The sequence below is a fragment of the Melopsittacus undulatus genome, chromosome 1 (assembly GCF_012275295.1).
Source record: "Melopsittacus undulatus isolate bMelUnd1 chromosome 1, bMelUnd1.mat.Z, whole genome shotgun sequence".
In the NCBI taxonomy this organism is placed as follows: domain Eukaryota; kingdom Metazoa; phylum Chordata; class Aves; order Psittaciformes; family Psittaculidae; genus Melopsittacus; species Melopsittacus undulatus.
Window position 1 is genome coordinate 90,114,274 of NC_047527.1, and position 23,602 is coordinate 90,137,875.

Consider the following 23,602-nt stretch of genomic DNA (forward strand, 5'->3'; position numbering starts at 1 on the left):
CTTCCTTTCAAGCTGAAGGTTTTTGCCAGAGCAGTTCTTGGTACTTGTGGAATTGTCTTCTTGTAGCCCCAAGAAAAGCAGAATATCTGGTTTGCTTCTGCTGGTTCTGCTTTTCTCTTTACTGTCTTTTGGTTGTGCTCCACTTGTAGTAGCTGCTCTGAGTCCTGTTTTGGAGTTGCCGGGTCTCCACATTGTGTGGTACCAAGGACAGACCTGTGGGTTCTGCTCTAGAGTCTGGACACCCAAGAGTGAGGAGCTGCAATGCTGTTTAGTGGATTTAGCCTTAAATCTGTATGTAATAAACACTTAAGAGATGTAAAACCCAGTGAGTAATAAGAACAATAAGGTATACACAAAATAGCTGATACCAGTGAAATCTAACAATCCTTATTTTCTGTAATTGCAGGATTTATAGGAAGAGATTATGTAGCTACTGATGATATAACCTGATAAAGTACTTTTGTTGCAAGTAAAATTCTTGTGCACTATATTATAATATGGAAAATACTTGATGTTTTGACAGATTTCATATCAATAAAGACATTTTCATAGTGATGCATGCAGTGCAGTATAGTTTGCAGAGGTTAAAAAAATGGCTTTCAGATTGCAATCAGCATGAATAATTAATGTTTTACGTCAAAATGCGGGGAAGTTGAAAACAGGGTCCTAAAGGGATTTGACTTGCAAAGCTTTTCTTTGCACTTCTGTTCTGACAAGAGAAATAAATAGAACGAAAAGGGGAGATCACAGCAGAGAGCAGAGCCGTACCATGGTCTGACACAGGCAAGTGTAAAGGGTGAGAGATTTAGTTACAAATACAGTGCAAAGTGCTACACACCTGGGGAGCGAGATTAATTGGCAAGGGTTGGAAAATGTGAGTGCTGCTTAGCATGCAAAGGAAAGCTACTGACAGCCTCTTCATGGCTCATAAATCCGCTACACCAACCCAGTCAGTGCCATTGCAAATGTGTATATCCAGTGGGAGCTGTTGTCAACCGGAGAGGTAATCATCCTCATTTGGCAAGACTGCATTTAGACTGCTACATGCTATACCTTGTCTTTCATTGGGAAACAAACCTTGGAGAAGTTAGGAAAAGTTTAAATGGGCAATTCAGATAGCAAAGGTGGGTCTGATGAAAATTAATTCCAGGTGCAAAGGAAAATTAGAAGGAAATAACTGAACAGATGATAATAGAAGAGCAGAAAATGAACCATTTTCCTGAAAGAAAAGCAAGGTGTTTTTTTTTTTTAATTTTAAAGTGTTCCCATCCAGGTAAAGAAAAGACATAAGTGCTCAGCATTTAGTCGTTCCGGTTCCCTGTCATTCCAAAAAGGCACATGATGTGTCTACATCTTGTATTGAAGAAGGCTGCTGGAATGAGGTCTGTGCTGTCTGAAGTGAACGATATTCAGGGTGCAAAGTTCTAAAGCAACTTTGCGACAGAAGTTTGTTGGAAATGAATCTGTGGAATAAAGACTGGTTGGATGTAAATTGGAAATAAGAAGTATTACGTTGCGGGGGGGTTATTTATATAGAGTTATTGTCATTAAGTAAAATGGCACGTTTAGTGAATTACATCTTCGGGGCCAAGATTATTTTCAAACTGTTAATACAGATTTGTGCAAATGTATCAGAAAGGATAATGTAGCCATTGGTGTTTCCTAGGAAGGCTTCAAATCTAACTTTGGATGGTAAACTGCTGTTAAGACAATAATGTGTCTGATTATGCCTAACAAGTGTTAAGAAGTGGTCTGAGAAAAACCTCGTGATTAGCTATAGAGAAGGTAATATTAAGCATCATGGATGGGTGGGTTTTGGGTTTCAGCAGTGAAATTGCTCTGTCTCCCCAAATGTGGTAAGAGTGGTTTTGGGTTTGGTTTTTTCCTAAAAGGGAAGCTGGGTATATGTCAGCAACATTAATCAATGCCATGATTCCCAGACAGATGTGAAAATGACAAAACTAGTTGTCATTCTCCAGGAAAACTTAGGAAGTTATGTTGTCTTTGGGAGGGCCTTTGATCTGCTTGCTAAGCTTCTCAAATCCAAAAATTAGGAGACCCCTATACTGTCTCTTACTTGACCTTCTGAAAATCAACACCCTACTGAGAGATGTGAGAAACTCATAAGAACATACAGATTAGGCCTCTTTTTTTCTTTGTCTGATAAATTGATTGTTTTGAAGAACTGCTTTTCAAATTGCCTCTCCTAGACTTGCTGATTTTGTCTGTATCAGGTGTCCTTGCAGTGCATTACAGCTCACAAACCTCAACATGATTGAGGTCAAATAATCCTCAAACCTAGGGTTAACTTCAGAACCAAAATAAAAGGAGGGGGGTAAGAGAAGAAGTTAGCTTTTAGACCTGTTGTTGTAAATCTTTGTAGTATATTATGATTATAAAATTTCTTTTACATTACTGGGATGAAAAATATTTTTATTTGTTGCGCTTTTTCTCATTAAAACCAAAGACAAAAGTCTTGCTTAATGTTCAGTCTATATGAACATCAAGTGCCTTGAGGACTACTGTAAAATTTTGAGAGCTGCCTCACAGTCAAATGGCCTGTGTAAAGCTCTCGGGTCATTTTCCCCTTGTTACTCTGGGATGGCATCTTGGACAGGAGAAAGCATGAGGGAAGCGTATTGTCCTCTTGCTGTAATTGCAGGTCCCAGTATTTCTCTGTGTCCTGGCAACATCTCTCAGATACTGGGAAAAAACAGTCAGAACAAGCTCCCAAAAGCACTGAGTGTCAACAGTTATTGTGACCCGTAAACATCATGTTTGTGGCACCAGCCTGAACATGAGCCCTCAACAGTATGACTAGAGGCACCAATGCACATGACAGTTCCCTCTCCCAGTTGAGCAGACTGATGAAACTGGGACTGCTGTGACTGCTTTCCTTTTTGACGGCACAAAAAACACCAAGTGCAGGGCCTGGTTGGTTTCCATTAGTGCAAGTACCACCTTTTTTTGGGAACAGCAAGGGTGTGAAACCAGCCTACGGAGCCTGCTGTTAGCAGTGGGTGTCACAGCCCACAGCCAGTCAATAGTCGTTAGGAGCCAAAAAGGCAGAGAAACCCAGCCAACTCGAGCAAAAGATGCAGCAGCATAAAGGAGTGCAGAAATCTGGCTCTTACTTCTTGCATCATGGTCTGCTTTTATTCTTGCTGTATTGAAACTGTCATGGCTTTATGCTAATGTGGTTCATTCCTAGCCAGTGATTATTATGCTTTGAATTAGCAGTGCTCTTGAGAGTACTTTTCATGAAAAAAATGAGGTAGTCCTTCTGAGAAATAGGAGCAAGAGGGGAAAAGAGCTGTTACTTGCATTAGCTTGGAGCTGTGTGTGTTTGGAGAGGATGAAGGAGAAGAGCCATGTTCATGACTGATGGAGAGCACAGCAGGACTCCTGGGGCACATCTGTGTGAGAGATGATACTGAAATTCAGGGAAAAGCAGTCAAAATATGGTAATGGTTTTGACACTGTGCTTGACTTTTAATGAACCCACCCTTTGGGTAAATTCCTTTTGACTCCAGTGTTGGTTTTGCCTGACTGTGAATCCATACTCATTTACCCTGAATGGGTAAAGCTTCCCAGGGGCAGTGAGAGCACAGCTGGTGTGGGACAGAGGGGTTGTACGATACAAAAGGAGAGAGTCTTTAAAAGATGTCAGTTTTCCAGGGAATGGCCTCACCAATACCAGTTAGGACCAGCACTCAAAGAGGAGTTGTTGCAGCTCTGAGATTTAGTAACTAAGGCACCTGGGTAGCAGAAATGGTGACTCAATGATGGTGAAAAGTAGAGAGGGTGCGCAGCAATAGGAATGCCATTGTTTAAGCTGTGGGCTTATGCAGCAGGATGCCCAATTCAGCAGCAGTAGCATGTCATTCCCAGTTTGCTGAATGGGCCAGTTCTATACTCTGCATCCTCAAAGTAAGGCAGCAAAGACAATACAAGCCCATTACTTTTAGCAGCATCTCTAAAAAATCATAGCAGTGGAACACAGAGTGATCTTACGATGCTTTAACTAGAGGCATCATAAAAATGGAGGAGGTCTGCCTGTAGAGGAAGGTAGTCGGTACCCTGTGCTGGTCTTCAAAGCCCAGCGTGTTCCAGTGAAATCAGAAAGTATAAGGAAATTTCTGATTTCCTCCTCTTTTTACCCTCATGGTTTGTTCAGCATAATGAGGCAATTTCCAGCCTTGATGCAGCATGTCCCAGCCCCTGCACAGGACAGAGCCTTGTAATGGGTTCTCTGGATAAGAAGGTATTTCTCTAGGCAGTTGGGCACAAAGAGCTGGAACAGAATGAAGTGCTTTGGCCAGATTGCCTTTTTTTCCCCCTCTGCTTTAAATGGAAAGAAGATGTTCTCAGAAATGCCTGTCTTTCTCTCCATTACCCCAAAGAATAGTTGGTTTTAACAGTTTCCACTGAAACACTTGGGCTCTCTGTATCTTGCTGGGTAGCTTTTTTTTTTTTTTTTTTACTCTCGAATAGTACAGGCAGCTGTATCTGGCAGTGATATTTTACAGGAAAAAAAGGACTTTGTTGCCAATGTTCAAAGCAAACAAAAGCGCAATAACAAAATAACCAACCTTCCTGCAAAAACCTGAGGGTCTCAAATAGGATTTCAGTTTGGAGTTCTGGTAATGAAGCCTCCTTTGTGTTAGAAATGTGTCTCTGGCTGTTCCCATGAAAACCGTCCTAAATTTGGCACACTCAAAGCCTCAGAAAAATTTTCATTGAGACACATAAGAATTTGCTAGCCAAAACCTCTGGTGATTGTGTGAGTGTGGAGTGGGTATGCTCATCCGTTCAGAATGATGTTCTTGCTGAGGTTCCGGAGCCCATGCTTTTATGGCTGAGATTAATATTTAATATGCTAGAGGTGATAGAAACTGGGCTGCTGTCTTCAGAGCAGGAGGGATGATGAGCTGCGTCCTGTCTTTAAGAATCCAGACTCTGTGTGCAAACCACGCAAATCGGTTTTACTGGCAGTGTCGCATTACAGCACCAGCCTGGCAAACAGTATCCCTAAAACACAAAACAAGGCAAAACACCAACAGCTTTAGAAACCCCCTCACCAAACCTCCTCCTATATGATGACTTAATTATTGCAGATGGGTTTTTTTGTGGGGAAAAAGTGTGCATGCATCAGCCTGGGGCTGGGAAAGCTTATTGCAGTCCTGGCATTTATGGCATGGAGAGAACTTTTCTCCAGGGCTGCTGGTACCTTTCCTCTGTTGGTGTTTTCCTTTGTGGTCTTGGCTTACCTCTCTCAGTACCTCTAATCACAGGGATGTTATTTCTCAAAGCTGTTAACATACATTGTCCCAGCAAATGTGAAGGGGGACCATGCAATCTTACTGTGCCAAGTGAGCATCTCCAGACTTCTCTTGCTGTCACTGGGGAGGAAGGGTAATTTAAATTCTTCAGGGTTTGGGTTTTCATTAGCTGTATAGACTGTTATGATGTATTACAGGATGAAGGTTACAGAATGATGAAATTTTTAAACACAGTTCAGTGAAAACAGCTCTGAGGAAATTCAGCACTTAGTGTGGACTCTTTTAAAATTTCTTGAAGTCCCTGTGTTAAAAGGAGAATTGGAGGAGAATGAGTGGACAGAAAGTAGGACTCACTGTCCCTGGGGGTATTTTAAAGATGTGTAGCTGTGGCACATGGCTTAGTGGTGGACTCAGTGGTGCTAGGTTAACAGTTGGACTTCATGATCTTAAATGTCTTTTCCAACCTAAACAATTCTATGAGTCTATGATTTTTTAGCACCCTTTCTGTTATTAATGCAGCCCCATTTGTAACCCAGGCAGTTTTAATGGGCGCGGTAATGATACCAGAGGGTCATTACTTATCCGAGTCCTTGCTCTTGATAGACATTAATTAATGGAAATGTCTCTTTCCATTAGAAAAAAAAAAAAAAAAAAAAAAAAAAACAAAAAACAAACCAAGCCCAAACTTGCAGTATTTCTTTTAAGCCATACTGCTTTTTTTTTTTTTTTCCTCTGGAGCTCTCTTTTCCCAAGTCTCTGTCCCACTTCCCCAGGAGTGGCTGTCAGATGGATTGTGAGCTGTCTAGAGTGATGCAGAACAATTTACTATGGATTGTAACTTTGCTGTTGTAATAATCCATATTCCCATCAAAACTGATTGCTAACAATGATCTTTACAGCAGATTATGGATTCCACTGAAATTAAATCTCAGAATGGTTTGATTTGGAAAGGACCTTAAGATCATCAGTTACAACCTCTACACCTCACTCTAGACCATGTTGCCTAAGGCTGTGTCCAACCTGGCCTTGAGCACCACCAGGGATGAAGCATTTACCTCTGCTTCGAGCAACCTGTTCCCGTGCCTCACCAGCATCACAGGAAAGAACTTCTTCCTTATATCTAAGCTGAACTTCTGCTGCTTAAGTTTAAACCCATCACCCCTTGTCCTGTCTCTACAGTCCCTAATGAAGAGTCCCTCTCCAGTATCCTCGTAGTCCTCTTCAGATACTGCAAGGTTGCTATGAGGTGTTCATGCAACCTTCTCCAGGCTGAACAGCCCCAACTTTCCCAGCCTATCTTCATACAGGAGGTGCTCCAGCCCCCTGATCATCCTCGTGGCCCTCCTCTGGACTTGTTCCAACAGTTCCATGTCCTTTTTATGTTGAGGACACCAGAACTGCACACAATACTCCAAGTGAGGTCTCACAAGAGCAGAGTGGAGGGGCAGGATCACCTCCTTCAACCTGCTGGTCACACTCCTTTTGATGCAGCCCAGGATACAGTTGGCTTTATGGGCTGCAAGCGCACACTGAAGCCAGCTCATGTTCATTTTCTCATCAACCAACACCCCCAAGTCCTTCTCTGCAGAGCTGCTCTGAATCTCTTCTCTGCCCAACCTGTAGCTGTGCCTGGGATGCCCCAACCCAGGTGTAGGACCTTGCACTTGTCATGGTTAAACTTCATGAAGTTGGCATTGGCCCACCTCACAAAATGTGTCAAGGTCCCTCTGGGTGACATCCCTTCCCTCCAATGTCATGGACAGTGTCAAATGCTTTGCACAAGCCCAGGCAGACAACATTAACTGCTTTGGGCTTTTCCATCAGTTCTGTAGCCCCATCACAGAAAACAATGCTAAAATAATGACTACACTTTTTTCTCCTTTTTACTGTTCTCTGTAACCATGGAATATTTTGACCATCTGTGTGGTTCTCTGGTGATTTATTAAAGCAGTTATTTCACTCCCCCCCCCCTTTTTTTTTCTTGTTGAAACTACAGCTGAGGAAGTGGAAAGACTGGCTGCAATGCGTTCAGATTCTCTAGTACCTGGGACTCACACGCCTCCAATCAGAAGAAGAAGCAAATTTGCCACTCTTGGAAGGCTTTTTAAGCCATGGAAATGGAGGAAGAAGAAGAGTGAAAAATTTAAGCACACTTCAGCAGGTAATAGTCGCGATCGGGTTGGTTTGTTAATCTGTAACTGTTTGCTCAACAAGACTAAAAGTTTGTAATGCAGCCCCAATTCTTACATGTTTTTAAGGTTGTTGAAACTTGGCTTGGAGAGATTTCTCAGATTCTAAGAGATCTTTAACTCTGTTACCAGCTTTTTCTTTTAAAAAAAGCAAAACCAACATTTTAAGTGCACGACAGTTAAAGCAGCAGCTCACCAAAGCTGTATATTCAGGTTCTGCCACTAGAGCTAGAGGGTAGCTCAGAAGAAATCTTGTTACACTGATTTACAAGATTATGGGTAAAGGGAATAGTAGTATGAAAAAAACAACTCTGGAGGATTTAGCCACATTCAAACTCCCTGTAACTGCTAATAGAGGAGCAAGAAAAATGCATGACAAAGGAGCTGACATTTTATTGAGTAACTTGCATAACCATAAATTATTTGTTCCGTTGGGCAGAAAAGACGTATGTCATTTGTTTTCTGAGAAAAACAACACTCTCTTCCTGCCACACCCCTCCTTATGCTATTGCTTTCTAATGCTCCTGGTTTAAGACTCTTTTAATTGAAAAACAAGTATGAAAAAATGCAAAAGCTTATTTTTATATTGTTACTTGGTCTGAGCAAGAATTCCATATCCAGGCACCTACGCATGTGGTAGAAGTTTGTACCTGATGTGTTTGTTTTCAAGCTTTGTGATCTATTTAGAAGATTTCTTGTCTTTGTTCTTCCATGATGACTGATAATTACTACATGTGGTTTTGCAAGTCATAAGCCTGGACTGTCTGCGAGAAGTTGTGAATTTTCTTCTGATTTCTTACTGTTCTTACTAGAACTAGAAAGAAAGCAGTGAGGATCTTGCTCCTTCAAGTGCCAGAAGAAGCTTGAATTACAGCCCAGTTGCTCTCTGACCTTTTTATTGCACAGTGAAAGCTTTCAGGCAGGAGACTTGATTGTACCTTCTGGCACCCTAAAGCCTGTGCTCCTGAAAATGGCCTGTAATTGCATGAGAAGTCTCATTTAGCTAAGTGCAAATTCTTGCATAAGGTTAAATGCAGAATAAGAATTTTCAGGGTTTATACTTGAAGGTATTCTTAACTGTGTGCTGTTTAAGCTGCTCACTGATGTGTCAGACAAAGACTAATGAACTGGAATAGATGGCTATATTACTCTGAGTGACGATCGTATTTTTTGACTTGACAGCTGAGAAGCTATTGTCACCAAAAATGACATGTTTCTGCAAATCAAAAGGCTTGTCTTTCATGTTTTGTATCAGACATAACCACAGTGCAGTGTAGCAGGATTTCCGTGGAAACTGTATATAGCTCAGGGATATGTGGACACTGTGGTGACAACTGCTTTGAAGCTAGCTCCATCCAGCGTGCTGGGTTAACTGGATACAACTAGGAGGATAACCACAGCAGTTCAAAAGGTGCCATGGGTTGCCAAAGCCTGCCTAGTATTTATTTGCATGGTTTATCCAGCTCTGGGAGGTGGGGCTGAGCTGCACACTGCTGTGGTTTGACTGATTAGTTTTAAGCTGGATTGAATACACCTACATAATCTGTTCTGGGCATTACAAGAAGAACCCATTTCCCACATCACTTGTAAAGTACATAGAGATTAGAAACAGAGTAAAAACTTGTGTTTCCTCTCCTCAGAGGTATAGGAAACTTTACCACACATTCCTGTGTATCTCTTCCCCTAGAAAGAGGGACTATAGTGCCTGAAAAATTCATTTAAAATCTGAGTCTCCTGGTTGCAGGAGATTGTCGATTGCAGTACTAGATTTGATCTCAGTTGAATCCAAAATCTTTCTTTTTAAAAAATAAATAAATTTAAAGGAAAAAAAGAATCATCTCTGGTAAGCTAACTGTATCCTGCTGCTGCCCTGCGGAATTGGTATTCCCATCAGCAACCCTGCTACTAACTGCAACAAAGTTGACAAAGATGTCAAATTTGCAGAGCGCCCTGCAGGAGGCAGGGGAAGAGATTTACATCTGGACTGTATGAGAGGTGGGGACCCCACAGTTTTCATCATGCCCAATGCTGGGGAACATGAATCCACCAGCATCCTATCAGACCTCTGTGGCAATTCAGCAGCATTGACTGAACCTAAGATGTGAGATACAAAAGAGTTTACACGTGGAAAACTAGCAGTTTTCTGCTGGTATTTCCATGGCATCTCATCTAATACCTCTGATATCACTGATAAAATATATTTAATCTTTATAATAAATCAAAGAACAAGCTTATAAAATGGCATAATGAGAGACAGCATGAAACTTCGTAATACGGGCTTATTTTCTTCTAGTGCACTGATAAATGTGATGCTTGGAAAAAAATAAATTCCCATTAGTGTCCTACAGGCATGCACCCAAGCTTTCCACCTGCATAGAACATCAGTAATTATAAAAATATAAATACTAATACAAGTATTTTATTGGGCTCTTATTTGCTGCAACAATAGATTCAGTTATTTTTAATGTCAAAAACGGTAAGGGTCAAAACACAAGACCTTATCTGTTGAAACTTCCTTTGAAATTCATGGGGTTTTTTTCCTGGGAGAGGACTGGAAGAAAGAGAGAGTCAGGCTGGCATTTAAGATTGAAAGGGGTTGCCCTTTTCTTAAGAGTTCCAAGTGCTAACATTTTGTATCCATATCTTTATCAGACTGAAAACTGATTATTTATTCAGTGATGAATACTTTAAAATACAGTGGGCAAAAAAAACCCTTTTAGGTAAAGTTATTTTCTGACACCTGGTAATTGCATGAGATGAGATAAAAAATCTTTAATTTGATTGATTGAGGACCTTAACATTATGCTTATTATATATGGTTCCTTTCAGCACATCAGTACTCGTATTGTGATGTTTGAGTGTAACAAGTGCCTCCTTCTCCGTCTTTGTTATTTTATTGCCACTGACAAGTAGAAGGTTAAAAGGATGCATGTGTCATAGACTTGATATGTCTATAGGTAATGTTGGTTAGCTATCCCTGAAGCAACTGCAGAAAGAACCAGAGTCTGACATTGCCTTGATGCTGACTTAGTCATGAAGGTGAAAGTTATGGGTTTGATGCAGACTTCTAATGCCTTTGCCTTGCAGTTGGTCTGTCTCTGAGCATCATCATTAGGTATGTTTTTAGAACAGCCAGAGCAGGTAGAAAAGGTCACGCTATAGGGCGATCTGTTGTTGCAGATGGTAAGCACCAGATGAGCCCGCATCTGGGGTCTGATTTGAGCAGCCTCTTCTGCTGAAGGTGGAGTATTAAGAAGGTTGTTCAAGACATGCACCATTAGTGACACATGGGCTCCATCTATGAACAAGCTCAATCTCAGAGCAAGCAAAAGGGAGACTATACTGTGTGAGGGACACCAGTGTACCACAGTGGGGCCAGAAACAAGTTAATTCTCACAGTAATCCTCCTCCTAGATAGAAGTGAAACTTCTCCCATCAAATAGTGTTTTTTCAATGTCAGGGCTGCCAATTATTTTACCACAGAGGTCTGATGAAAGTTCTTTGATGGATGCTGAAACTCCCACAGTACAATAGGAACACTCCTGACAGTGAAGTTTTATATGCAGGGAGTTAGACAAAGAGATTAAGCTCAGCCACAATTATTCATGCTATAGTCAAAACTATGGTGAACTTTTCTAAACTCACCTAAAATTTCTTCTTGCACAGAAAGTGTGGAAACCTTTATTACCATATAGGGCTGAGGGCCCCTCATGGCAGCAAGCAGTATGATAAAGCTGACAAATCTAGCTTTGGGAGCACAGGAAAATTTCTAAATGGCAAGATTTTATCAGTTGATCAGACTGTTTCTTATAACTGATAAGAAGAGCAATCTCACTTATGGCAGAAGGAGCCAGGAAGAAACCGTTAATTCTCTGCTCAAGCATGTTATCTTGACTGGATGCAGCTGGGATGGTTCCAGCAGGCTGCACACGGTTTTTAAAGCCACCCTGGGTTCTCTGGGAATCAGCAAAGCAGATAGCAAGAGAGTAAGTGCACTGTCTCCTTAGCCACAACTTTGCCATTGCTTTTAATACTTTGATCTTGTTCTGCTTGCCTTGATGCGAATTTGAAAACAGTTCCTGCATGTGCTGTTGTTTTATATCAGTGCCATACACGTGGTGGTGAAGTGTCATTTCCTGGTGATGTTTTAGAGAATGAAGTGCTTATGAAATAAAGAAGCCTGAGGGAAGATAGGTTCTGGTCTTACTTGAAATATTATTGAAGTTTTTTTTTTACTGTATTCATCAAGAGCCAACTGCTTGCAACCTTTCAGAAAAAAAGTATTTCAGCTTTTTGCAGGGGTCTGAATAGGGGAAAATGTCCTATTTCCCCATTTCCTGTTTCTGGTGACCTTCATTTTAAGGAATTGTTGTGTCCATCTTCCTCCATCCTGGCTTTCTGATTTGCAGTGCTCAGGGAGATGGAAGGAGGAAGCCTGTAACTTGTACTTGGAGGAAACTGGTTGCAACAAGAAGAGGAAAGCAGAAGGTGAGAAATTAAGGAGTGTAGAGAAAGCTCAGCTATACAGTAAGAGATGGAAGGATTCAGCAATCTTTGGGTTTAGGTACATAGGCACCCTGTAAAATGAGCAGAGAAGGTCCAGTGTCAAAAGAAAGCTCCACAGCAGCCCTATTGCCAGGTAGACAGTTATCTGAAACAATCAGTAATACTAAAGAGAGAAAATGAAATCTGTATCTCAAGACTTTCCTCCTAGGTACATTGAAACCTCCCGTCACTCACATCACAGATCCCCCCATAGAAATACTTACAACTTTTTCCGCAGCATGGTAAGGACAGATCCATCTTCCAGTGCCACAGCTCCCATCCCTAAAACCCATGAGTGATCTAATGAGCTATAACCTGTTCTGTGGCCAGAGAAAGACGTAATGGTGATTTCCTAGCCTAGTGTTTGGGTTGCTTTCCTGAGAAGAGTGAAGACTCACTCCTGCTTCATTTGAAGCTTTGTTTGCTTAGTGTGAAATTGTAGAGGGTGGTGTTCAGGTGTTGGGCCAGGGAGTTTGAAAGTATAAAGACTGGGCCTGAACAATGTAAAGCAGGATATCAGAAGTGCCAAGAGGCAAATCAGTGTGACCCAGGCATCATCAGCTGAGCTGGGGAAGGTTAGGTTGGGGAACTAGGACTTTCAGGGCAGGTTCATGGGTTGATCTGCTGTCTAAGGGTCTTAGGTCTCTTAACAGTTGTCTGTACAGAGGATGACAGACTTCTCTTGCTAGCAGTTACTCTGTTAAACTGGAACAGCTGAGGTCTCCGCACTGGATCTAAACATTGAAGCCCAGTGCTGTAGACAGTGCCACAAAAGGCAGCATCTGGGTTTTTTCAGTTTGCTTTTTAGGAAGGGAATACATGCTCTACCATTTACTTTCACTCCTGCTGGAGCCAATTAAAGAAAATCAAGTGTGCCAAAACAAAATCCACTCATGCAAGTTTTAGCTGCCCCACTCCCAGAATATGCATTAAACCAGCCATTCATTTTATGCTCAAATGCTATGTTTTTAACTTGCTAAGTCTCAGTGCTTTGGTTTTTCCATCCAGAGTTACTAAAAAAGTGCCCTAAAAAAAATCATATGTCAATGTGTTTATATAAGTTAAGTCTCCCAGTCAGCAGAGGGATTGTTTAAATTTGGCAACACAGGCAAGGACTTTCAATGCTTCTGACAAATAACAAGAAGAAAACAAAATGTGGTAAATCTGTGCAATTAGAGGAACTGGTATTAATATACCATACTCAGATCATTTTGTCCCTACTGCTGATTATTTCTAACTACAATAGGTAAATATTTTGAACTTTACTTTCCAGAATATTCCAATCAGTAGAAATTCAATGATGTGTTACCAGTGCTGCTCTTAAACCTTCCTACTCCCTTCTATTTTGCTGGTGATTGCCTCCTTTGTTTTCTCATGTAAAACACCTGGGCTGTTAAACTAGTCAGGGTAGCTATTAAATGAGACCTTTGCTTGGGGATGTGAAGGAGAAGTGCAGCCTGTCCATGTGCCTGCCCACATGCCTGCCCTCACCTCTGCCTGTCCTTTTCGGCAGGTGGCCTAAAGTGGGGAGATTCTCAGTGCTTTTCCCAAGACTTACCAGGTTGTTGAAATCTATCTGCAAAGGTCCTGTGAAAGCAGTGGTTTTGTTTTAATTATTGGCTAACAAGGATAACTGTGTTTTAAAGAGCTTTATGGTCCCATTCTCTTCTCCTGAATTTTATTTAATAAATACTGTGATCCCAAGTGAAAGGTATTTATATTTCAGTTGCAATTCCTCCTATGCTTGCAGGCCAGACAGACTATCTCTAGATTTAGGTATGGATGGCTGAGGTAATTACGATTTTAATTCCTTCAGTCTCTTCTTTTGATGACTTACAAATGTAATTCTGAATCAGCATGGAGAAAGAGAGTGGGATCAGCCCCACAGTGTAGCTGAGCCTGAGTTTATCATGAAGCCTGAAATACCCCAAAGTCCTGTTCACATCGATGACAAAGCTTGTTTGTTAATAAGACTGTGTACAGCTCCCAATTGTACTTTCAGTGTTTGAAAGTGAGCAGGCAATATGGATGCTGGTCCCAGCCAGGTATTTTTGCTGTGCTGGAAGAGCTCATAGAGCATTAACACATTGCTGAAAATAACTGATCATTTCCAAGTTTTTGGGAGAAGAGAGAGAAATGACACTGATTCAAAACTTAGTCCAGACTTCAAAAAGGAGGTTCAGTTTTGTTAAAACCCAGTAATGCAACCACTTTCCATTTCAAATTTGAACTAGATAGTAACAAATATAGCTAAAAATCTGAATTCCAGATGTAAAATGACCTGACAGACAGGAAAGAATTTATTTTAAGTCTGCTGAAACACTACACTGCTTGAGCCCAAGGGCTGAATAAAAAATTAAAATCCATTTCATAGAATTGTTTAGGTTGGAAAAGACCTTCAAGTTCATCAAGTCCAGCTGTTAACCTAACACTGCCAAGTCCACCACTAAACTATGTCCCCAGGTGCTACATCTACACATCTAAATACCTCCAGGGCAGCCTGTTCCAATGCTTGACAGCCCTTTCAGTAAATATCCAATATATAATATCCAATTCCAATATCCAGTCTAAACCTCCCCATGCACAACTTGAGACCACTTCCTCTTGTCCTATTGCTTGTTACCTGGGAGAAGAGACCAACACCCACCTCACTACAACCTCCTTTCAGGTAGTTGAAGAGAGTGGTAAGATCTTTATTGAGCCCTCTCTTCTCCAGATTAAACAACCCCCAGACTGAACAACCCCCACACTTGTGCTCAAGACCCTTCACCAGCTTCATTGCTATTTTCAGTTTTATTTTTGCTTTGGTCTAAAATTGCATACTTGATGTATTTTTAATTTTGGAAGTGATAAAAAATTATATCCTAGTTCTAAATGCAGATTGTCCACAGCTTCTTTTTGCATGCACTAATATTTTCTTCATGTCTTTTGTGAAGCTGTCCAGAAGTTGCACCAGAATTCATGGAAAATTATAGGACACTTTTTTTAAAGTTTGTTCTGTTGCATTTCTATAGAGGGAGCAAAACTAGCATGTATATTTGCTTGCTGCTGTGAGTTTGATGGGGCTTTGAGCAACTTGGTCTAGTGAAAGGTGTCACTGCCCATGGCAGGGGAGTTGGGACCAGATGATCTTTGAGGTCCCTTCCATCCAAACCATTCTAGGATTATGGATCCACAGGGGTGTTTAAAGCCAGTGACTATTTTCAACCTTGCAATTAGATGAACAGCCCAAAGCTTATGGTGGCAGAAGGCACTTCATAGCAAGGGAAAGCACTGGGTGAAGAAGTTTACTTCTTTAATGATGGAATTATAAAATTGTCAGCTTTTTTTAGATTTGTTATTTTAAGCAGATTAAAAGAATTCAGATGTGTTCGGAAGTTGCAGATCTGATTTGTACACAGGAGGCAGTTAAAGCAGTTGTCTATTTTTATACTTGAATTGCCAAATAGAAGCTCCTGGTTCAAAAACAGGGGGTATAATCGCTTCCCTGGGAGCATGTATTCCACTACAGAGCATCATTGTGTCTTCCTGAGATCTGCTGCAGAACATTTGGGGGATTAAGAAGTGAACTTTTCTAAGCTGGACTGAAAAATGTGATTTGGGATTGTTCTAGCACCATGCCAGATCTAGGTATGAATGTATGAGACGAGGCCCTTAATGTCTCTTCTTACAGGAAAGGGATGTTTCATGAGGCTGTTTGGGTTTTGTGCTAATTACATTTCCAGCTGCGATGAAGATTTGTATGAGGCCACCCAAACTGTCATGATGCAACATAATTCTGCAACAGTGTATTCCCGTTAATATAATAATACAATTAATTAATTTATATAATTTAATATAATTTATAGCAAATTCTGAGGATTGAAAAATAGATGCTGTAGCATAAGCTTCTGTGTAGTATATGTATTAGAGAATAACATTCTTTGGAGATGTTTTAAGAAGTATTTTACCAACGAATCAGCAATAATGGAATATCTGGTTGTGGGGAGAGAGAATGAGCATGTTTGGAAGAAGTTCGGTCTTGTGTAAAAAATTGTATATCCTCAGCTGCTGTTGCTGTGACTCATGAACGTACAGTCTTCATCAGACTGCGTCCTTAAAGGTTATTTTAGAGTGCTTTTATTTAAACCCAAAATGCGTTGAAGCTGCTTTTTAATTTTAGATTGCATTTGAAGCATGGAAATTAATTAGTATTTCTCAGACTGTTGGGTTTTTGTTCTTGAAGTTTTTATTGCCCTTTCTAAAGATGTGGGGGGAAAATAGCAGCGTTTCACAGTGGCATGGAGCCATGAGGCATCTGGTCTGTGATGAGATCAAAGACTCATCAAAGACAACAGCAGGCAGCTGTAGCACCACGTTATCCCAGTGACCCAAAAACACTGCAGGCCTTTTCCAGCAGGATGCAGGCTTATCACAGGATCCTGCTTTTAAGTAACTCATGCCCCAGGTCATTTTTCTTATTCCATCAAAGCAGCAGCCATTTAATGCTGCTGTGCAAATTTGTCATACATCCGTAATTGGATGTTGTGCAGGTACATGTCTTTAAGATTTGGCAGAGTCCAACAGATTTGGATTGCACAGGCCAGGTGCTTCAGCTGAGGAAATCTGCTCCGTGATTCCACCAGTTCTCCATACTTTGGTCAGAGATGAATATGGTCTTTTCACTCCCAGAGCAACAGAGGGAAACCTCCCTTGCCTTTTAGAGACTGTTGCTGGGTAGTTTCCAAAAGTGGTATTTGTTAGATGTGTTCTCTCAGAAGTGCTGTTGAGGAAGTTTTATTCCTAGAATACTGTTTTGGTCTCGCTTGGTGTTTCCCACACAGGGGAAATGAAGCAGGAATCCCTGAGGCCAGCATGGTGTTACCTCGAGTGAGCCCTTCTCCATCAGTGACCTGATTGACATCTGACCCATGTTGTGTTTAGGAAATGGGTTGGTATTGTAATGCAAGCATGCAGCTCAGTGATTCTAATCTAATGGGATTTTTAAATCAAAATAGCTTCCCTTTATTTCCATGTCTGTGAACTGCATTAAAAAGGTACACACAACTAAATGTATAGGGTATTGGCAGCAGGGATGAGAATACCAGGTCCACAGGGATCTGAAACATGGATGGCAGTCACCCAGTAAAAAGCATTAGCTTCATGAGCTCTTTCCAGTGGCTAATATGTTGAGGAATAATAAATAGATGCTAGAAAGAGAAGCTGAATTAAATTACCCTGTGCACAGAGGTTTAATAGGAAAAATCAGATTATGAATTGGGAATCAAAGATAGCTTGATGAAGAACACTTTCTTAAAAATCTTGGTCTAAGCCTTGTTTGATACAAGGGCTTGTTTATACATTGTAACTTTAATTATTTAAACTATAAATATGAAACAGATTAGTTATATCACCATAAACCCTTGGGTGGATATTTATTCAGTTCATAAGCTCGTTATTTTATTTTAATTCATTAAGGCCATTCAGTTCTGAATTAAAATGTCCATGCAAATGTTTAATGTGGCGTTGGTGATCCTCCTTGAATTACTTAATTCAGATTGCTTTTCTTGAATGCCCATCTAAGTAGCCACAGGAGCTAATGTGCAGGAAGGAATCAAGTAACTACCACAAGAGATGGGACCTAAAGGCTCTGGGTGGTGAGAGCTGATTTGATTACTTGAACTGATCCAAGGGACTAGGCAGAAGAAGTCCAAGGTGGTGATTAGAGCATTTAATGAAGAGAGAAAGCTGTGGCACAGCCTTCCAAATTTGCTGGTAACTCATCCCGGTCTTGTTGTGAACAACAGCTATAGATCATTACATTCTAAGTGTTGCAGGATTTACATGCAATTTCATGAAGTCTCTTTTTTTGTTTGTTTCTTTGTTTGGTCTGTCCATGTGTAGGATTTCTTCAGGGCTGCAGCTTACTAAGTCAAGTCATTCAGAGAGAATCTTGGATTCCAGTAGCAAAAACAATTATTAAAAATCCTGTGTGGCTGTAGAAGAAAGTCTTGGAAAACAAAAGCGGGGGGGGGGGGGAATCTCAAATTCTTGTTAGAAATTAAACTTACAATTTTAAAGCAACTTACAGATATTCTGAATGTTTATAATTTGCTTTATTGGTATCAGTTACATTTTCAGACTAATGTTTCAGTTTGACAGTATGTTGTCTGTATAAAAAAGATAGGAATAGTTAAAAATAAGACTTTTTGGTTTCCATTTATTTGTATAGGCCAAAGATCTAATACTTTGTAATTACAAAGTTGTAGTTGTTAACTGCATCTGAGTTATTTATTAGCTACAGGATGTTCCACACTTTTAGATAAAACTAGTGGTGGGATAGATGGATGACACTGAACATCACTCACTATGCCTTTTGTTCTTGCTGGAGTAGCAGGTATACGTTTCTAGGCCAGAAAATGAAGTATCTCAGTCTCTTAGTTTTCAGCTGAATATGTACATGTAGATTTTTGAAGGAACAGAGTTTAGTTCCTTGTAAAAATGTTTTCATTTGATAATTAACTCTTTTGGTCCTTTGTATTTTCAGAACTCTATATGAATCTCGCCAAAATAATCAGATAATCACAAACAATTCTGTTTATCAAAACAGGCTGTAGAAGTCATCCTTTTTCTGTGGCAAATCATACTTTTTCAACCTAATCAACAGCATTAGTTGCCTATTTTAAAGGAAAAGTTATTAGGGAATTTGTTTGCCACTAGCTACTGCTTGAGCTGTAAACACCAATCCCTCACCTCTCTGTGTTTTGCAGGAAGCTTATGGTCTCCTTGTGCTCTTCATTAATTCCTTAGTTAAAAGTAGCATGGGGCTGACAGCTGAATGTGCATAGATAAGCAGAACTCTGAGGAACGTCCAGAGAAAGCCAGATATGCTCCTGCCTGAAGGCAGTGACATGTATTTGTGCTGAAAATGGTTCACAATAGGTTTTACTTTCTTCCTGCTGAAGCTGACGAATTCTTCCCGTCTTCACTGGGTGCAGGGTACTTGGCAGGCAGTTGCTGAATACCAAAAGCTTTTGCTCATACAGATAGGCCATGAAGGCTTCTGCCAGCTTCACAATCTCCCTTCTGAGGTGTTTTGTTTTCCAAAAAAGACCGTGGGATTGGTGGGTGCTCAGCTCTTTGCAGTAGTAAGCAATGCATCAGCAGGCCAGAAAGTTTCTAGGATATGCACATGTATCCAGAATGCACCTCTGCAGCCTTTTAAATTTAAGTTCTGCCTGAAGACACTTTGGAGCCCATGAATTTTCTATCACCGTCATCAAGAATCAATACTGCATTTACACTCCTGTGCTGGCACTTATATTTTCAAAACTGTACATGTACCTCTAATAGCCTGTGTGCTTTATGGACCTGATCAAAAGCCCCATAAAAGTGATTGCTGGATTCTCTGCTTTTCATGGGCATAGGATCAAGCTTATATTAAGTAGTCATAATAGTATTCCTCACAATTTCATATCTAATGAGAAAATATGCAATAGGTGGATTAAACATCAGTTAAAAAAAGATGTAATTGGTTGTGAGTGAAATATTCATATGGCAAGTGGACTAAGGTTCAGCCATGCCTGAGTGACAGTGTTTTTTTCTCACCAGCTAGTGGCTTCTTGTACATCATCTCCTGTGGAGGATTTTAGTTTATAGTTGTGGAGAAAAACAACTGGATAATTCCATGAGCAATACAACTTATTAAACCAAATTTTGAATGTATTGCTTCTTCCAGGTTCTTTTGCTGTTTAATTGTGGCAATTTGGATTAATTTTCTCTAATCAGCCTCCCAATTTCTCTGGACTTTAGAAACAGAAAATTTATGGTCTTTTGTCCTGCCACCAAAGTTGGAAACAGGTTGCAAAAGTTGTCAGCTAGGGCAGAGAAAGGCAAGAAAGCCACTACTGCTGGTAGAAATAAGCAGAAAGGGATGGGTGAAAACAGTCATTGGATTGGCTATTCTGGTTTTAGACTGGGCAATGAGTTTGGAAGAGCACCTGGCATCCTTTTACAACCTCAGTTTTGACTCCAAAATGTGTGGAACACCACTCCCCAAGTGTATTTCTATAAGAATAGCAAGAATCAGGAAAGGGAACTTCTGAGAAATTGTGTATGGAAATAATTCGGGATTTTATGATCAACAGAGAATCCTTGTGTCTCCTTGCTCTTCCATTTGCTTTGTAAAGAGGGAGATTGGAAGGAGAAGGTATTATTAACATAGCATTATTGGAGGACAGGTATTAGCATTAGTAAAATTTAACAAAGATTGTATTTGCTTGTAACTAATTGTATAATAGTTGTGGGGTTTTTTTTTCACAAAAGCAGTTGAGAATGCAAGAAGCTTTTCCTCCATTTTTTTAAATTGAAAAACTTTCATTAGCTGCACTGCAAAAAGATTCCCATGCTACAGTGGGATATAGGGGAGGGTAACAAGTCAAAACAAGCAGGGAAAAGAAAAGGCAGAGTCATGGCAGCAACTTCTCGAAGTGCAGCGGCAAACCTGAGTGCATACCATGTTGATCATTCCAGTGCTTCTTGCAGCCACTCCTGTGCCCCACTTGGGTTGTGAACGAGTTAGGACATTTTTCCCAAGCCCCTTGGTGTTAGGGCATGAAAGGCACTCTGCAAGTGTTTGTGGGGTTTGGATCGGACCCTTGGGAGAGAAAAGATGGTTTCTCTGCAGACAAACACATGCAGAAATGTTGTGGGAGTTTCATATGTTCCCTGTGTGTCCCCCAAGAAAGCAGGGATCACCCAGGTTGGAACAGAGGCATGACAACAGCATAATCATTTTCTCTCATTTTTCAGCTGATTTGTGCAGAAATTTGTACAGGGGCTGTGTAACAGCACCTGGAACTGTTTTCGTGATACCCTTTGCTTACTGACATGTGACAGTGCTTTTCCTCAGTCTTCTCAGTAGCTTTCATTAGGGGTCAAGCTTTCGCCATCCTCATCCAGGCCCATATCTTGGAAAATTATTATTTGTATAGTTTTAGCTAAGAGGAGCACAAAATCTGTCAAGAGCCAAGATTTGGAATTCTACAAATAGTTGACATTTCACAATACTTGATCCTAATAGGTCACAAACCTCAGTAATTACTCTTTGGAGCATGTCTCATTCAGCCCTTGAATTAATAGTATGGGAAATGCTATGGGTGCCCTAATTAGCTTGGAATGAACAACGTCAAAGGCAAGGGTTACCTTGGTTGTAGAACAAATAACTGATCTACTTGTTTTTCACAAGGCAGATGGATGCCTACTGTAAGCCCTGCCAGTTGTATATCTCCTACTGCTGCTGAACACTGTATGTTCTCTGATGATGATCCAGTAACTGAAGGACTCTAAATCTTTTCAGGTTTTGATTTACTTACTAACTAGAAGATAATTATAATAACTTATCTCTGTAATCTCATTCAGCTTTTGCAGCAGCTACTTTCTTTTCTCTCTGAGAGGGAAGTAATTAATACATGAACTCTTAGATCACCACCATTGCCAGGAAGGCATGTAATGTGATGGCCTCAATCCATCCTAGGAGAGCTCAGTGCTGTGGAGAAAGGTTTCCTTCTGCCATGAAGGGATCATTTGTTGCATTACTGGCCTGTGCCAGGATCTGGTCCATGTTGCATCTGTCTCTCTGCAGAGACAGAGTAGGATCGGAGCCCCTTCTGCATGTGCTTACAGTATTCTTGGTGTATGTATGCACCGTTAAACAGTATGCCTCTTTATAATTCACAGAACTCTGATCAGGGCAAAAGTGAAGATTATTATAGAAGAATCGTGTATATTGGTTTATAAATTAAAAGAATTAAATCAGCAACAGACGCTCTTCTTAATTAGCAATGGATCTAACCTGGCCCTACAGTCAGTCAGGCATCCATTGTTGATCTCTGTAGATCATTGTTGATCTTTGACAGAACTCTTGTCATCTGGGTAGCACTGATGCAGGAGCTCTATCACATGTACTCATCCCTTGTAATAACCAAGTCCATACACTATCTTTTATTTAGATGCTATGTTTACACCCCAGAAAGCTTGTAGTTTAGAATGGCTGCCTCTAAATATTGATGCTGATTTCTCGCATCTGAATCTGTAAAGGTATTGTGCTGAAATGTAAGGCCAGTGACGCTGTGGTATTTCTGGCATTAATGTGCAGACAACATTCCTGCAGGCTAATATGCACTGCAAGTAGCTGACAAAACCAATCAAAATCCCCCATTTGCTAGTCTAGCAGATCAGTCTGTTTTCTGATTTCACTGCAAGGGTTATGAGACTGGCTTAACTCTACTGCCCTCATTTGAATGGCTGCACTTAGATTAGGCCAAGTCTCAGCTGTGTCATTCATAGTATCACATCTGAACTAACACAGCTGAGGCTGGTATTGACGCCACTGAATTAACAAGTTTAATGCTAACTCACATTTTGGTCAGGATGTCTTAGTTAGGACATTCCTCTATCCGTTGAGAGGGAGTTAGCTGAGTTCCTTTTGAAGGTCATGAGCCAGTCCCCCACCACTACCACCCACCAGTTGGGAACCATTGACAGCATCCCATGGACTATCCCATGTGCTGACACCTGAACCTTGGTTTACAGAGGACCAGAGTTCCTGCTGTCAGTGAAGAGTTAGCAATTTTACAATTTTTTCTCATCTTCTGGCATTGGTTAATTTGCTGAATTGAGCTGTCTCTGAGCTCTTCGGGAAAGTCATGACATCGTCCTCATGGGTACCTAATGATCAAAATGAACACTGAGAAAAGAAGTTGTATTTGACCGGGATCGACAGGATTTATCTCTGGAATTATGTTCCCTGAGGGAGAGGGTGGCTATTGTCTGTGGTATGTGTTGTCTTGGTAACATGTGATGGGAAGTACTGCGTGTATTAATAACTGTGCTGCAATATGAGTTATATTGGTTTGATTTCTTTCCTTGCAACCCTAGAAGGGGAGATCATAAAAGTGAACATTGCAAATATACAGGATAGAAAAGCCACAGGGAAAAAGCGGAGACGCTCCCCTTCTGTGCTAATTGAAAATATGCCAAATCATAGTTCACTGCACAGATAAATGGGAGAAACAGAAGACAGGCTTTTGATTGCACTATCTAATAAAGCCCAACCATATCTCCAGAAGAGCAGAGCTCTCTTTTAGCCACTGTTAGAGCAAATATGGTCCAGTATGCACATTATGAATAAATTGGTGTGCATCCTTGGTCTGAAACTCCCTGTAGACTGAAATGAACAAAGCAATAGCTATTCCAAGCATATGAGGTAAGGTATGTTCTAAGCGAAGTACTTTTGCTTCTAATGATGTTTCTTGTGCTGCAGAAAAGCTGGATAAAAAAAGGGCTAATATTCAGGAGTCCTAGATCCATATTATAGTTAATTTGTAGCAAATAGGGTAGAGTCTCCCTATTCATGTAACACCTGCAAGTTCTATACAACCTTTATGTATACATGCTTATGTCCTACTTATTTTCCCTAGAATGTGTATACATGTCTAAGTGCTGTCCCTCATTACATTGCCTCCCCGCAGGGGCTGATGTAGGACATTTTTTTGTCTGTTAAACTTGGTGGTAAAATACCATCACCTTTGGTGACAATAGGCCTGA

The 23,602-nt window shown here is 40.6% G+C and overlaps 1 protein-coding gene across 1 annotated transcript in view; it reads left to right on the plus strand.

The window, feature by feature from the left end:
• Positions 1 to 23,602, plus strand: part of PHACTR1 (phosphatase and actin regulator 1) — a 143,741-nt gene that overhangs the window by 14,615 nt on the left and 105,524 nt on the right. The window contains exon 2 of the mRNA XM_034063275.1: positions 7,279 to 7,443. Coding sequence (XP_033919166.1) covers positions 7,279 to 7,443 — 165 coding nt within the window. The remainder of the gene's footprint in view (positions 1 to 7,278; positions 7,444 to 23,602) is intronic.